The 13,001-nt window shown below is 48.9% G+C and overlaps 1 protein-coding gene across 1 annotated transcript in view; it reads right to left on the bottom strand.

The window, feature by feature from the left end:
* Positions 1 to 595: 595 nt before the first annotated feature.
* The window catches only part of LZTS1 (leucine zipper tumor suppressor 1), a 50,379-nt gene continuing 37,973 nt past the window's right edge, over positions 596 to 13,001 (bottom strand). Inside the window, exons 3-5 of the mRNA XM_035022493.1 lie at positions 7,087 to 7,564; positions 4,986 to 5,789; positions 596 to 2,430 (exon numbers count right to left, since the gene is read on the bottom strand). Coding sequence (XP_034878384.1) covers positions 1,759 to 2,430; positions 4,986 to 5,789; positions 7,087 to 7,431 — 1,821 coding nt within the window. The 5' untranslated portion in view covers positions 7,432 to 7,564 and the 3' untranslated portion in view covers positions 596 to 1,758. The remainder of the gene's footprint in view (positions 2,431 to 4,985; positions 5,790 to 7,086; positions 7,565 to 13,001) is intronic.

A 13,001-nucleotide genomic window follows, 5' to 3' on the forward strand; every position in this document is an offset into this window, starting at 1 on the left:
CTGCTCTCAGCCGACTCAGGGAAAGAATGCGGTGGCTCTGAAGGGGGGGTGGGGGGAGGTGACAAGAAGCAGCTCCCACTCCCACTCTGGGTCCTGTAAGGACTGTGGTCAGGGAGGCAGAACCAGGGGGTTTGGTCTCAGACTGCTAAATACCCAGACTCTCTCATCTCTCCTACCTCAGTGAACCCCTCTCAGCAAGCAGGCATGAAGCTCAGGAATCTAGCAAGGCTTGGCTGTCCTAAGAAAGAACAACAGCTGTAGCTTGAGTCAAAAATAGAACCTGGAACAGTTCTGGCTGCCTGCTAGATCTGGCTTGCTTCTGAAAAGACAAGAAAGAAAAAAAGAAAGAAGACTAAAAAAAAAAAAAAAAAATTTTTTTTTTGTCCCTCTGAACCAAGCAACTAAGTAAGAAACCCCACCATTCTCTCCTCCCCCAGCTCTGCACATCTTCAGACGAGAAACACCAGCCTCCCCCAGGCACTGGCCCAGCCCCTAGCAAACTGAAGCTTTCTGGATTCTCTACAACTGGGGGCTCCTGTGGGGCCCAGGTGGAGGGAAGCTAGCCAGTGGCCCTGGGGCTGTTCATTAGGCTGTATTTGTGTCTCTTCTCCCTGCCTGGGACCCTGGCCCACCAAACTCTGGGACTGTTCCTGACCTGTAAGGAGTCTTGTCTGAATTTAGCACTGGAAATGCAAAGGGGAAAGTGTGTGCCACTCAACTGAGCCACAGGCAAAGGAGGGAAATGTCAGATCATCCCTGCGCCATTTTCGTCATATATAGGTTATTCTGGATCCAGCAAAGGCTGGATTCTTGAGAAGAAAGCAAGTTCAGAGTAGCCACTGGCCAATTTAAATCACGTGGGGGCACCCCTACCTCTAGCCCCATGAGGAAAGATCTGGAGGCTCTCCCAGGGAAATTTGGAAAACCACAGCTTCCCTGTGTCACAATCTTCCCCTCCCCAGGACCTCAGTGTCTATGGCTTTAAGAAGAGTGGTCACTGAGCTCAATGGCTACCAGCTGTCCAAAGGCTGCTTACCTTCAGTTAGCAGGGCCCCCAGCAGGGTCTGGCCATTACTACCTGGCTTCTCCCTCTGACCCCCTCTGGGCTTTGCTGAGTCTAGATATTCCTGGGCTGCCCCAGATTTCCCCTCCTTTTTGTGGCTTTCTAGGATTGGGACAGCTCTGATGTTGCTAAGCCAGGTTCTCCATACCAAAATCCAACCCCCACAACTCTGAGGCCAGAGAAAAACAGCTCAGGTTATGACCGGGTCAGGTTCTAAGGTTTATGATCACAGATGGCTTCTTTCTACTCTCAAGCCATCCCAATGTGTCCAGGGGCAAAAAAAGCAGTTGTGCGAAGAGGCAAAAGGGAGCTTCTGTCCTGGGGTGGCCATCGGCCAATACAGCAGTTACCACCATCCCTGGGAGAGGGTCTAAGTATTTTTGAACAAAAGGCAAGGTTTAGAGACCTCTTAACCAAATGATGGAGATCCCTGAACCCATTTCTTAGGAAAGCTAGAGGTCTGGTGGGCTGCAGGGATGGTAAATGCTGGAATGTGGGCAAGGGCTGCAAAGGTTATGTAGCAGTCCTTCCTCCCCCCCCTCCCCTGGAGAATCCCAGTCTGTGCCTTGGGGAAGGCCTCTCACAGAGGCCTGAGTTACTGAGCAGGGGAGTGGGGAGAGGAGCCCTCCGTGACAGGCTCTGTACCCCTGCCTCCTGATGCCAGATCCCTGGCTCTCCCTCTCCCGGTAGGCCCCTCAGATCTCAGTGGCTATGATGTCCTCATAAGGGATGTCGGCCCCTTCAAGGTCAATTTCAAAGGGCTCCCCTGCACTGTCCCCATGGGCCAGTTGCTGCAGAGCCTTCTCCAGGCGCTGGTTCCGCTGGTACATGGCTAGGTAGCTCTGCTGTAACTGCTTCTGGTACTGGATCACCTTCTCTTTCTCCTCCTTCCACACCAGCCGCTCATGCTGGAAGCCTGACGACATCTGGTCGTGGCCTTGCCGCTCCTCCTTCAGCTCTGCACGCAGCCGCTCCAACTCCCGCTGCAGGGCGGGGATGTCCTCAGAGAAAGTAGTCCCTGGCCCAGGCCCCAGTCCTGGCCCCAGAGACACAGCATCCCGCTGCAGGGCAGCCTGGGCCCGCAGCTCCAGCAGCTCCTGCTCCAGCAGGTTCACCTTCTCTCGGAGAAGCTCAGACTCATTTTTCTTGCGCTGTAGCTCATTCTCACAGACCTCTAGCTCCAGGCCCTTGGTGCGCAAAGCGCTCTCCAAATCTTGAGTCTTCAGCTCCATGCCTTCCAGTTTGCCCCGTGTGTCCTTCAGCTGTGCCTTCAGACTGAGGATCTCACTAGCCTTGGCATTGATCTCTGTCTGGGACTCCTTCAGCTGCTGCTTCAGGAGAGAGATTTCACCTGACTTCTGGCACACCTGCCAAGGGTTGGGTGGGGGAGAAGAGAAAGTGCTAAGATGTAAGAGGTCCTTACCCGGGGCAAGTAACATCTTAAGTGCCTAAAGAATTAGGCTGGTCCTGACACGGTATCTCAGGAGCATGACGGTCTGGGTGACCCATGAAGGCCGAGCCCCTCTCTGAGCTTCCTTTCATTCTGTAGCCTGACTTGGTCCATCCACATGCCTGCCTCAATCCCAAATCAGAGTCTAAATCTCAATCTGTACCCAAACCCACGGCTATGTGTAAATCAGTGACCACTACCCATAGCTCCATCATCCACACTTAACAATCAATGATATTGATTTCTGTGTCTGCCAAACTTCTATCATTCATGTTTGTGCCCATATCCTCTGACCTCACCCCTGTGCACACCCAGCTCCCCTCTCTCCCTACTGGGATAAAGACTGTCTTCAGTCATTAACCGCTGCACTCCAATGACAAGCAACACACCTGGCTCAGGGTGTCAAATTCAGATCTGCCACATGGAGAGCTACTATGTTCTCCCCCTGCCCCGCCCCTCCACCCTTTCTATTCTTATTTCTTTTCAAAAGTTGGCCAAGAGCAGCAGACAAAACCAAAGGCACTGATTCAGATCCACGGGTCTCCGGGGTCTTGGTCATTTGGGGTCATAGGTGGCTCAAAAGAAGATCAAGACCAGTCTGGCCGGCCATGTCACAAGAATGACTTTTCTCCTGCCGGCCTGTGGGAAAGCTGGACAGAATGAAGGTCAGGGCCTGGGCCTCTATAGAATGGATTGTTGGATCAAGACCAGAAGCCACCTTAATTTCTCCTCACTTCACTCACAGTAGTAAACCCCAACCCCTTGTGCTCATGAGCCACTTATGAAGCAATGCAGAGCTCTACCCACAATGCTTGTGTGGGACCAAGGATGCCTTTCTAAGACCAAGCCTGTATTTGTTTCATGGAGGGAGCAACATACAGTCATGGTTGGGCCATGGGCCTGCCTTTGAGTCCTGGCTGGATCATATGATATGATTGGCTGGTCCTGGCGATATACTATGTTGGTGTTGTGGTACTATGGAGTAATGATTGAACTCTGGAGCCAAAGTGTTGAGATCAAATCCTGGCTCTGATACCTATTATGTGGTGACCCACCATGGGCAAGTCATTTAACTTGCTACTATAACCTCTCTGTGCCTCAGTTTCCTTAACTAAATTAAGGATTAGTAACAGTACCTACTTCATAGGGTTATTATAAGGATAAAATGGGAGAACCTAGGGCTTGGCACTTAATAAACACTTGATAAATTATTATCATTCTAAATATGTTTGTAATATATTTACGTGTTATTTTAAATATATATATATTTTTTATTGTTTTGCTGTACAGCCTGACTGGACAATCTGGGAATGAGGTCACGGCAATGCCCAGCGTAGTTGGGGGTTGGGCAAATAAGGATGGATGCCTAGTGCCAGAACTAGCTTATATCTCTGAGTTGCCCCAATGTGTCCTGAGCCCTGGCTGAAAAACAATGGCTGGGATGGGGTCTGCTTTGCCAACACCAATGGGAAAGCGGACAGGCACTGCTCCCACGGTCAGTATCCTTTCCTCTTTGGGAGACCTGGCAAACACAAGCGACTTTCCCTTCTCACCTGTCCAGTCCCCCTGTTCATCTCTGCCATAGAAAGGATCCTTTTCCTCTACTCCTGATAACACTTGTCATTCCAATTTCCAGAGTACGTACAGAAAGTTGCAGGGCATATAGGAAGCTGTGCTGCTGAGAATGTGTCCCCAGCACCTGCAGGTGGCGCTGGTCTGACCAGACACATTGCCTCCTCAGTTCCTTTCCAGGGTAGGAGTCTTTGGGGAGAATGCCAGAGCCACCATGCCCACACCCCTACCAGTGCCCCCCGCCCCCTGTACCACCTTGAGAGGCCCTTCAGGTGAGGAAAGCTACCTTCTGGAGAGCAGGATGTGGAAGCTAAGCAGGCTCTCCAGCAAAGCCAGGTCCAGATGCCTCGTTTCTAGGTGCTGTGTGCCCTTCTCTTGCTCATGTTTCCATTGCAGCCCACCAAACAAAGCCCCACTTACACTTCTGTGAGGAATGAGCCATTCTGTCAGTGATACCTGCCCCAAGTGAGGTCACTCTTCCTGGTGGGTGGGGTACCTTCTCTCAAAAGTAACAAGGTCTCTGCTCTCTTGTGGTCTCTTGAACCAGTGTGAACTCAGGCTCAGGAACAGCCTGTGCTTCCTTTGAGCCTCCCGCAAGAGGAAGTGGGTCGGCCCTCGGACTGCCCAATGAGGCCTCCGTGCTCCTGGTTCCAGCTTCTCAGTCAGTGACTCAGTTAGTAAATTCAGTTCTGGAGGCCATGAGGCCCTGGGGTAGCAGAGAGTAGGAAACTCACACAAATCATAGCCCCTTCTTTGGGTCCCAAGGCTGGCACTTTGGCTCACTCTGCTTAGGCAATTTGTGTTCACACACCATGGGCTAGGACCCGGAGAAACGGGGACTGGCATCAAACACCTGACCCCCCACCCCCACCCCCCGCAGCCCACATGGTAAAGCCTCACCTCCCACTGGGTCTCTTCCAGCGCGGGGGCGAAGCTGGTCTTCTCCTTCTCATAGGACCTAAGCTTGGTCTCCAGTAGGTCCTGCTCCTTCATGAGGCTCTCAAGTTCCTGCCGGAGCTGCCGCTTCTCCTGCTGGAGCTGGAGCACCTGGAGGTGCAGCCCCTGCTGCGTGCGCTGGCTCTTCTGGGAGGCTTGCTTCGGCTTGCTGCTGCCCTTCTGCTCCAGGCCCTCCCGCCCCTCCTTGCAGCGCCACTGCCGCTCTTCGGAGGCCTGGCTGGAGGGCAGCTCCTTCTCCTCCAGGCTGCGCTGCAGCTTTTGCAGCTCTCCTTCTCTCCCCAGCAGCTTCTGCTCAAGCTCCTGGATGGTGCACTCGTCTGTGGAGATGGGGCAACGCACACATGAGGAACCCTTGTCCACCTGGCTTGGGTGGGCCAGCTTGCTACCCCCATCAGAGAAAGACAGAGCCTTCAAGCTCATCATGTTGCTGTCCTGGAGGATGATGCCCTGGGTAATGTTGTGGGCTGAGCCCCCAAAACGGCTGGTGGGCCCCACTGGCGTAACCAGCGGGTCCAACTGGTAGCTGCTGCTGGTGCTGTGTGTGGGCAGGCTGGACATGGAGTTCCGGCCGGAGTCAGACAGCGCCCCAGAGCACAGGCTGGGCTTTGGCTCCTGTTCCTTGGGCCTGTCTGGAGGGGCAGGGTGCAGCTGGTGGCTGGAGCTCTCAGGGGACGAGTGGAGGATGGCTCCTGACCGCGGCAGCACCGGCTTGAACGCTGTGGGCCTCGCTGCACCCTTCTCTGAGCCCTGGTGAGGAAAACAACCGTATCCATCCCATGTCTTCCTTCAGGTCCCCTCGCACCCTTCCCTCCCTTGCCTGGGTATGTGTACCAGCCACACAGCATCCTTCTTGGTCATAGCCACAGGCATCCTTGCCTGTGGCTTTGAAGCAGCTGAATATGGTGAGTGTCTCTCAGGAAGGAGAAATTCCTTTGTGTCCAGGGATGGCCATCCTTAAGGATGACTCAGGCATTTTGTTTTATAAACTACCAACCTGTCATAAGCTTGTCCCCACCCTCCTGAGATGACAAACAGCATTTTTAGGTTCACTGGCTGAAACCCCTGGGCCACGGCTCTGGCTCTGGGTCTCTGGGTGGTAGAGGGTAAAGCAATTAGGCTGGATGAGCATGGTGCCCTTGTAGAGGTCAATCCCTTCTTCCCCTTCACTGCCCCTTCCAGTAGGCCAGGAGTAAGAAAACTGGCTATGACCAGTATTGAAGGGGTGGGAGGATCACTTGAAATAACAATCCTTTTCTGAAAATTGTCATTTTCATTGGGAGAGTGCACGGCAGTCTACAAGCCCTTTAACTTGAAAAACTGAAAGCTCTTTGCAAACTAAGGGGGTCTCTTCTGAGTATAGCAAACCCATGGATTCATCCCCCCAGGTGGGGGCAAAGGCTTAACTAGGAAAATTTTCAGGTCCGCTGGTGGGACCCATGAAAGCTTGAGGTGGCACAAGGGCTGGATTTCTGAGTATGTAGGGCTCTTTTAATCTCATCCTTGCTAACCTGATGATGACAAACTTGGCTCTTATACAGCAGCCAAAGATATTTCCAAGGCCCAGCTTGAGTGAGGAGCTGCGGCACCACAGAGGAGCGAGTGAGGGCAAGGCCCACCTCCAGGAGTCTGCGAGCAAAGAAGCAGCTAGCTCTCTCCAAGTGGACTCTCCGTTGGCTCTTACAGAGACAACAGAGCTCCCTCCTCTTGCCATGCACTTGAAAATGCTGCTCTTGGTCCTGCTTTGACAACCAGTTGCATTCCAGTAGAGCTCAGAAAGGCTTTCATTCCCCTTTGCTCTTTGATTAGGGCTCACCCAAGGCTTCCAGATTAGGGGATTGACCAGTGCTTCAATTCCCTCGTCCAGCCTTTGATCTCTGTGGTGTAACTGAGCACTTCCGCCCTTACCACCACTGTTCTGGCCTCTTGGAGGGTTAAATGTTAGTGTCACCGCCTCCATTCCCCTCCCTGCCTCCCTGCTCTTTACCCCCATTTTGTCTCTATTGGTTTTCCGACCCACCCACCCTTACCAGAGACCCTTGCTTACCATTTCTAGCTGATTGGAGAAGGGCATAAGCTTGGGTGGGGTGGACGGGCCAAAGTCCACCCCAGGCTGGCCGCCCATGTCCCCACTAGACAGTGCAGTGTAATCTGGGTGGTGGGAGCCCCGGGCTTTCTGGCTGACCTTGATGTAGAAGAAGTCTTCACTCTTTCCCATTTTGGAGCTGGACTTGCCATGGCCTGAGTCCTGAGAGAAGCCAAATCTCAGCAGCCCATCTGAATACCGATTGAGCTTCTTGAGATGGGAGGATTTGCCCAGCTTGTACCGTGAAGCCCGGCAGTGCTTGCCGTGGAAGCTGTGGCCAGAGATGAGGCTACTGACACTGCCCATGCTGGCTTGGGGCCAAGGACAGACAGGGCAGAACGGGGATCTGGTGTGGCTGCAGCAGCAAAGGGCAGTCCTGGTACCACGAGGGAACTGTGGTCATAGCAGAGGCCTCGAGGAGCCTGGGAGAGCTGAACACCTGGAAGGGGACAGAAGGCAAAAGTCAGCCTGAGAAGGGACAGTCACTGCACAGTCCTCAATGGTGACTTGGAGAGGAGTTGGTTCAGACTGCTAGATCTGAGCAGTAGAGAAAGTATGCTTCTCCTAACGAAAGCTCAGCCCTGACTGTTACTGGACTCTTTGTTCATTCTTCCTTTGTCTGCTAATTCAACAAACATTCACTGAGACCCTCCTTTGGGATGGCCCTCCTCTAAGTCCCGGGATATTGTAGTGACTAACACGGCTACGGTCCCTGCACTTGCGGGACTTGTGCTCAGAGTAGTGTGGACAGGCCATCAGCAAATCAGTATCTACTATTCTTAGTGATATATGTGCTATGGGGGAAAACTAAGCAGAGTAAGTGTAGAATTCTGGGAGGTGGTTATTTTATATGGGTGGCACAAGGGAGGCCTCTCAGTTGTGGTATCATTTGAAGAAACCTCAAGAAAATGAGTGAGCAAGCCAGGTGGAAATCTGGGGCAAGAGAAAAGAAGCTCAGAAGCCCCAAGAACAAAAGCCCTAAGTCCCTGTGGTGGACTGTGCTTGGCATATGTGAGACCAGTCAAGAGACCACTCTGGCTGGAGAATAGTTAGCAATGAGGGTGGGGGGAATAGGACAGGCAGAAGTCAAAACTAGCAGGTACCAGGAAACATAAAGCCTCGTTGGGCATAGGGCTGGGATTTAACTCTGATTGAGATGAGGAGCCCCTACATGGCTTTAAGCAGTTGATTACTTGATCGTAGGCTGCAGAGGGTCACTCTGGCTGCAGGGTGGAAAAGGAGCTGCTGATGGGCCTGGGTGGAAGTGGTGGGCTAGTTACATTAGGCGAGTGACTAACACGACTGGGCCAGGGTGGTAGCAGTGGATTACATTTTAGATGTAATTTTAAAGTCCAGCTGATAGGATTTGCTACAGGACTGGATGCAGGGAATGAGAGCAAGAGAGGAGTCAAGATGACCTCAATATTTTTATCCAAGCAACTAGAAGACATAAGTTGCCATTTATTGAGGTACAAAAGACCACAAGAAGAACCAGTTTAGGATGAGGTGGGGGTGGAAAATAGGAGTTTGGTTTAAGACATTAAGTTTGCAGAGCCTATTAGACATCCAAGGAGTGCTATAGAGTAGGCAGTAGGATGGGTGGAGAGCTGCAGATTTCCATGTAAAAGCTGTTGATTATAGAAGCCAGCTATGCAACTAGGTGACATAACTACGGAAGTGAAGGCGGGAAGATAAGAGAAGTCTGAGGACTGGTTCATGGAGGTCAGAAGGTGAGGAGGAATGAGGAAGAGAAACTGAGAAGGCTCTGACTGATAAAGGAGACCTAAGAAAGAAACTGTTTTGTAAGGATGGTGTCAGGTGCTGCTGCTGCTGACTGAGAGTTGGTCAACAGGTCAGGCCATGTGGAGGTAGGTTGTCACTGACCTTGATGAGAGCAGTTTGGGTGGAGGGGTGGAAACCAAGGCCTGACTGGAGAGGATTCCGCAGAGAAAGAAGAGGGAAATAATTGTACTCCCGAATGTTGAGAAGTTTAAAGTGCTTTTAAAAGTAATAGGAATGTCCAATCCAGGAATCACACTACTGGGTATTTACACTAAAAATACAACAACACTAATTCAAAGGGATACACGTACCCTATGTTGATTGCAGCATTAGTTATAATAGCCAAACTATGGAAGCAGCCCAAGGGGGATGGATGGATAAAGAAGAGGTGAAATATATATATATATATATGAATGATGGACTGTTACTCAGCCATAAGATAGAATGAAATCTTGCCATTTGCAACAACATAAATGGAGCTAGAGAGTATAATGCTAAGTGAAATAAGTCAGTCAGAGAAAGACAAATACCATATGATTTCACTCATATGTAGAATTTAAGAAACAAAATAAATGAGCAAAGGGGAAAAAAGAGAAAAAGGCAAACCACAAAACAGACTCTTAACTAGAGAACAAAGTGATGGTTACCAGAGGGGAGGTGGGTGCAGGGATGGGTGAAATAGATGATGGAGATTAAGGAATCCACTCGTCAGTGATGGGCACCCAGTAAGTATGAAAGTGTTGAATCACTACTATACATTAACTATACTGGAATTAAAATAAAAAACTTAAAAAAAAGTAATAGGAATGCATTTTATAACCAATGCTGAGAATAACAACAACCTTGCCAGTCAGCACACAGAGGAATACATTGGGATGTCAACACCAGCACATTTGCAAATTTGGACAAATCTCTAAGCTTAGGCCACATGACTTTCAAAGCTGGGAAAATCTATGTGGTTGTCATGCATTGTGAAGGAGTATTTCTTTTTTTCTTTTTTTTTTGGATGGTTGAAAGATAACTATCTCTAACAGCAGGATCATAATACAAATTATTTTTTTTTTCCCGGTCTGCTGCATATTTTTTTTAATTTTTTTTATTCTTATGTTAATCCCCATACATTACATCGTTAGTTTTAGATGAAGTGTTCCATGATTCATTGTTTGTGCATAACACCCAGTGCTCCATGCAGAATGTGCCCTCCTCAATACCCACCACAAGGCTAACCCATCCTCCCACCCCCCTCCCCTCCAGAACCCTGTTTGTTTTTCAGAGTCCATCGTCTCTCATGGTTCGTCTACCCCTCCGATTTCCCCCGCTTCATTCTTCCCCTCCCGCTACCTTCTTCTTCTTCTTTTTTTTTTTCCTTAACATATATTGCATTATTTGTTTCAGAGGTACAGATCTGAAATTCAACAGTCTTGCACAATTCACAGCGCTTACCAGAGCACATACCCTCCCCAGTGTCCATCACCCAGTCACCCCATCCCTCCCACCCCACCCCCCACTCCAGCAACCCTCAGTTTGTTTCCTGCAATTAAGAATTCCTCATATCAGTGAGATCATATGATACATGTCTTTCTCTGTTTGACTTATTTCACCCAACATAATACCTTCCAGTTCCATCCACGTCGTTGCAAATGGCAAGATCTCATTCGTGAAGGAGTATTTCTTAGTTAAAAGATAGATGATGGGGGTGGGGGGACTATGAGTTTAATAAAACAGGAAATGCAGAAGAAACCTTGTATTCTTTATTCTGCTCTAAATTACACCGTTAATCCTAAAGGTGTGAAAGAAGTCCCAGGCAGGTTATAGGGCACTGTATGTGCAGAGTGGAAGAAAGGACTCTTCAGACTCTGAATATGAAGGCTTGGATTCAAACTTGCATTGTTAGCCTGAACTGTAAAGTAGTTATGTTATGAATAAATGCATTCTATATTCCATTAGTAGAGGCACAACACAACAAGACATCATGGTGTAAGTACAATGTATGCTTTCTTTGAAAAGTTTTTATTAAGTTGATGGTTTCTTAGAATCAAGGAAACACAGTTATGCCTACCTCATAGGATTGTTAAGAGAAGTTTATGAGACACCAAAATAAGCTAATAGGCCTGGTACGTTTACTAAATGCCTACACAGTAGGCACCCCATAACTGGCAGGTATTTTCCTTGGTATTTATCGTTGTTCTCTGCAGCATTCTTCATCCCCATTTATCTTCAATGCCTCACCTCATCTTCCAGAACTAGTGCTCTCCGTTCCATTGGGATGCAACTTTCCTGCATCCCAATCCCCAATGATGTTACTTAGGAGTACAGAGATCCTCTGCTAATTTACCAGTTGATGATGACAAAATGTGTTTTTCACCCCCATATCTTCCATCTCTTGCTTAACTGGGCCTTCAGATCCTAAGAAGCAAAAATTCTACTGTTGTCCCATGTAGGGAAGCTATTTTTAGCCAAAAGCCTCTCCTGCACTCTGCGCACTACACCACTTGGGCAATGAGTGACTTACTTTTTGCCCATCCAGTACACATTTATGAACATTGATATATACAATGTTGTAGAGATAAGACAGTTGGCTATGGCCTCACACAGATATGAATTTCAAAATTAACCTCTCTGAGGTTTCCTTGCTTATAAATTGGAAAAAATAACTATTTCATAGGACCAATATGAGGATAAAGCAAACTAACAAGTCAAGGGCAGTGCTGGGCACATGGTTAGTGTTCTACAAATGCATGTGTGATCAACTGAAGGCCAAGATGAGGGTGTTACCCTCAAGAAGCATACAGCATAGCTGGAGTATAACTATAGTATCCGTCAGACATGCTACATAAATCTGTTCATGGCTCTCCTGTTCCGGGACCATCTCCTCTCATGCAATCCTTGAGATGGCCTCCAAATTTGTCTTTCCCCAGTCTGTTCTTCTTAAGCAGCTGAAGTGTAAGTGTCATGCTCCCTGATGGTAACCCTTCAAAGCTTTGAACTGTTCCTAGAATAAGCAGGCCTTGGTTTCTATCTATTGCTCCAATCTTATCTCGTCCCATTCTTTCCTTGCTCACACCTGAAAGGATAGCCAGACTCATCTCTCCCCTATTGGTGAACACACCAAGCCTTTCCCCACTGAGGAGCTTTCACACCTGATGCTACCTCTGCTGACAATTCTCTTTCCTTAGCTCTTCACACAGATCTTTCTCATCCTTCAGTTCTAAATTCAAATATATTACCTCTGCAGTGACCTATGGTTACCCTTGAAAAAAATCCAAGTCCCCCATTACTCTCTATTATACCAGCCTGTTTATTTCCTTGATAACAATTGCTTAACCTGAAACAATATTATTTTTTAATTTGTTTATTGTGTGCATCTTCACCAGTATATATAAGTTCTATGAAAGCAAAGACTTCAAATCTATAGCTCCTAGAACAAAATGAGGAAGTGAGGCATGAGGTTACATGATGTGGCCCTTGTCATTTAACTGGCCAGTGGCTAAGCTGGGACGTAAACCTAGACCCAAATTCCAGGGTCTCCATGCTACAGCACAATGCTGGGGACTGCAGGTAAGGCTCAGAGATGTTAGGGCTCCCATTGTGAATAACAAAATAAGTTTCCAGGGATGGGGAAGAGAAAGCCTGGAGGAGAAGTCAGGGTCCGTGGTCTCTAGCCATAGTCACATTTCCCTTTTGGGAAGATGACAACAAGGTTTTAGGAATAGGTAAGCTTCTTGGTTCACCTGAGTAGCAATGTGGATGACCCGTGATGCCTGAATACTGTGCTAGGCCCTAGAGGATTGGGAGGAGGAAGACAAATGATGCCAGGGAGTGCAGGAGAAGAGTGGGTACAGGATGGTGGCCTTTGGTCCCCTGAGTGCATTCCTGTCCCATAGCGCCAGATCTCTATTCTCCATTTCCTAGGTCTTGACACAGAGAAGAGTTCTGAAGTTTGAGATTATCTCCAGATGCACTTGAAGCTAAACTAATTACCTTTCAGTGTCTAGACTTGTTCTTTTATCAACTTGGAGAGAGCATCACAGAAAATGTGGCTATGATCCATCCTAGTTCCCAAACCCTAGGTCTTCCCATCCACCCACCCCTGC

This window comes from Mirounga leonina, unplaced genomic scaffold (assembly GCF_011800145.1).
Source record: "Mirounga leonina isolate KUSES-001 unplaced genomic scaffold, KU_Mleo_1.0 Mir_176, whole genome shotgun sequence".
NCBI classification, from domain to species: domain Eukaryota; kingdom Metazoa; phylum Chordata; class Mammalia; order Carnivora; family Phocidae; genus Mirounga; species Mirounga leonina.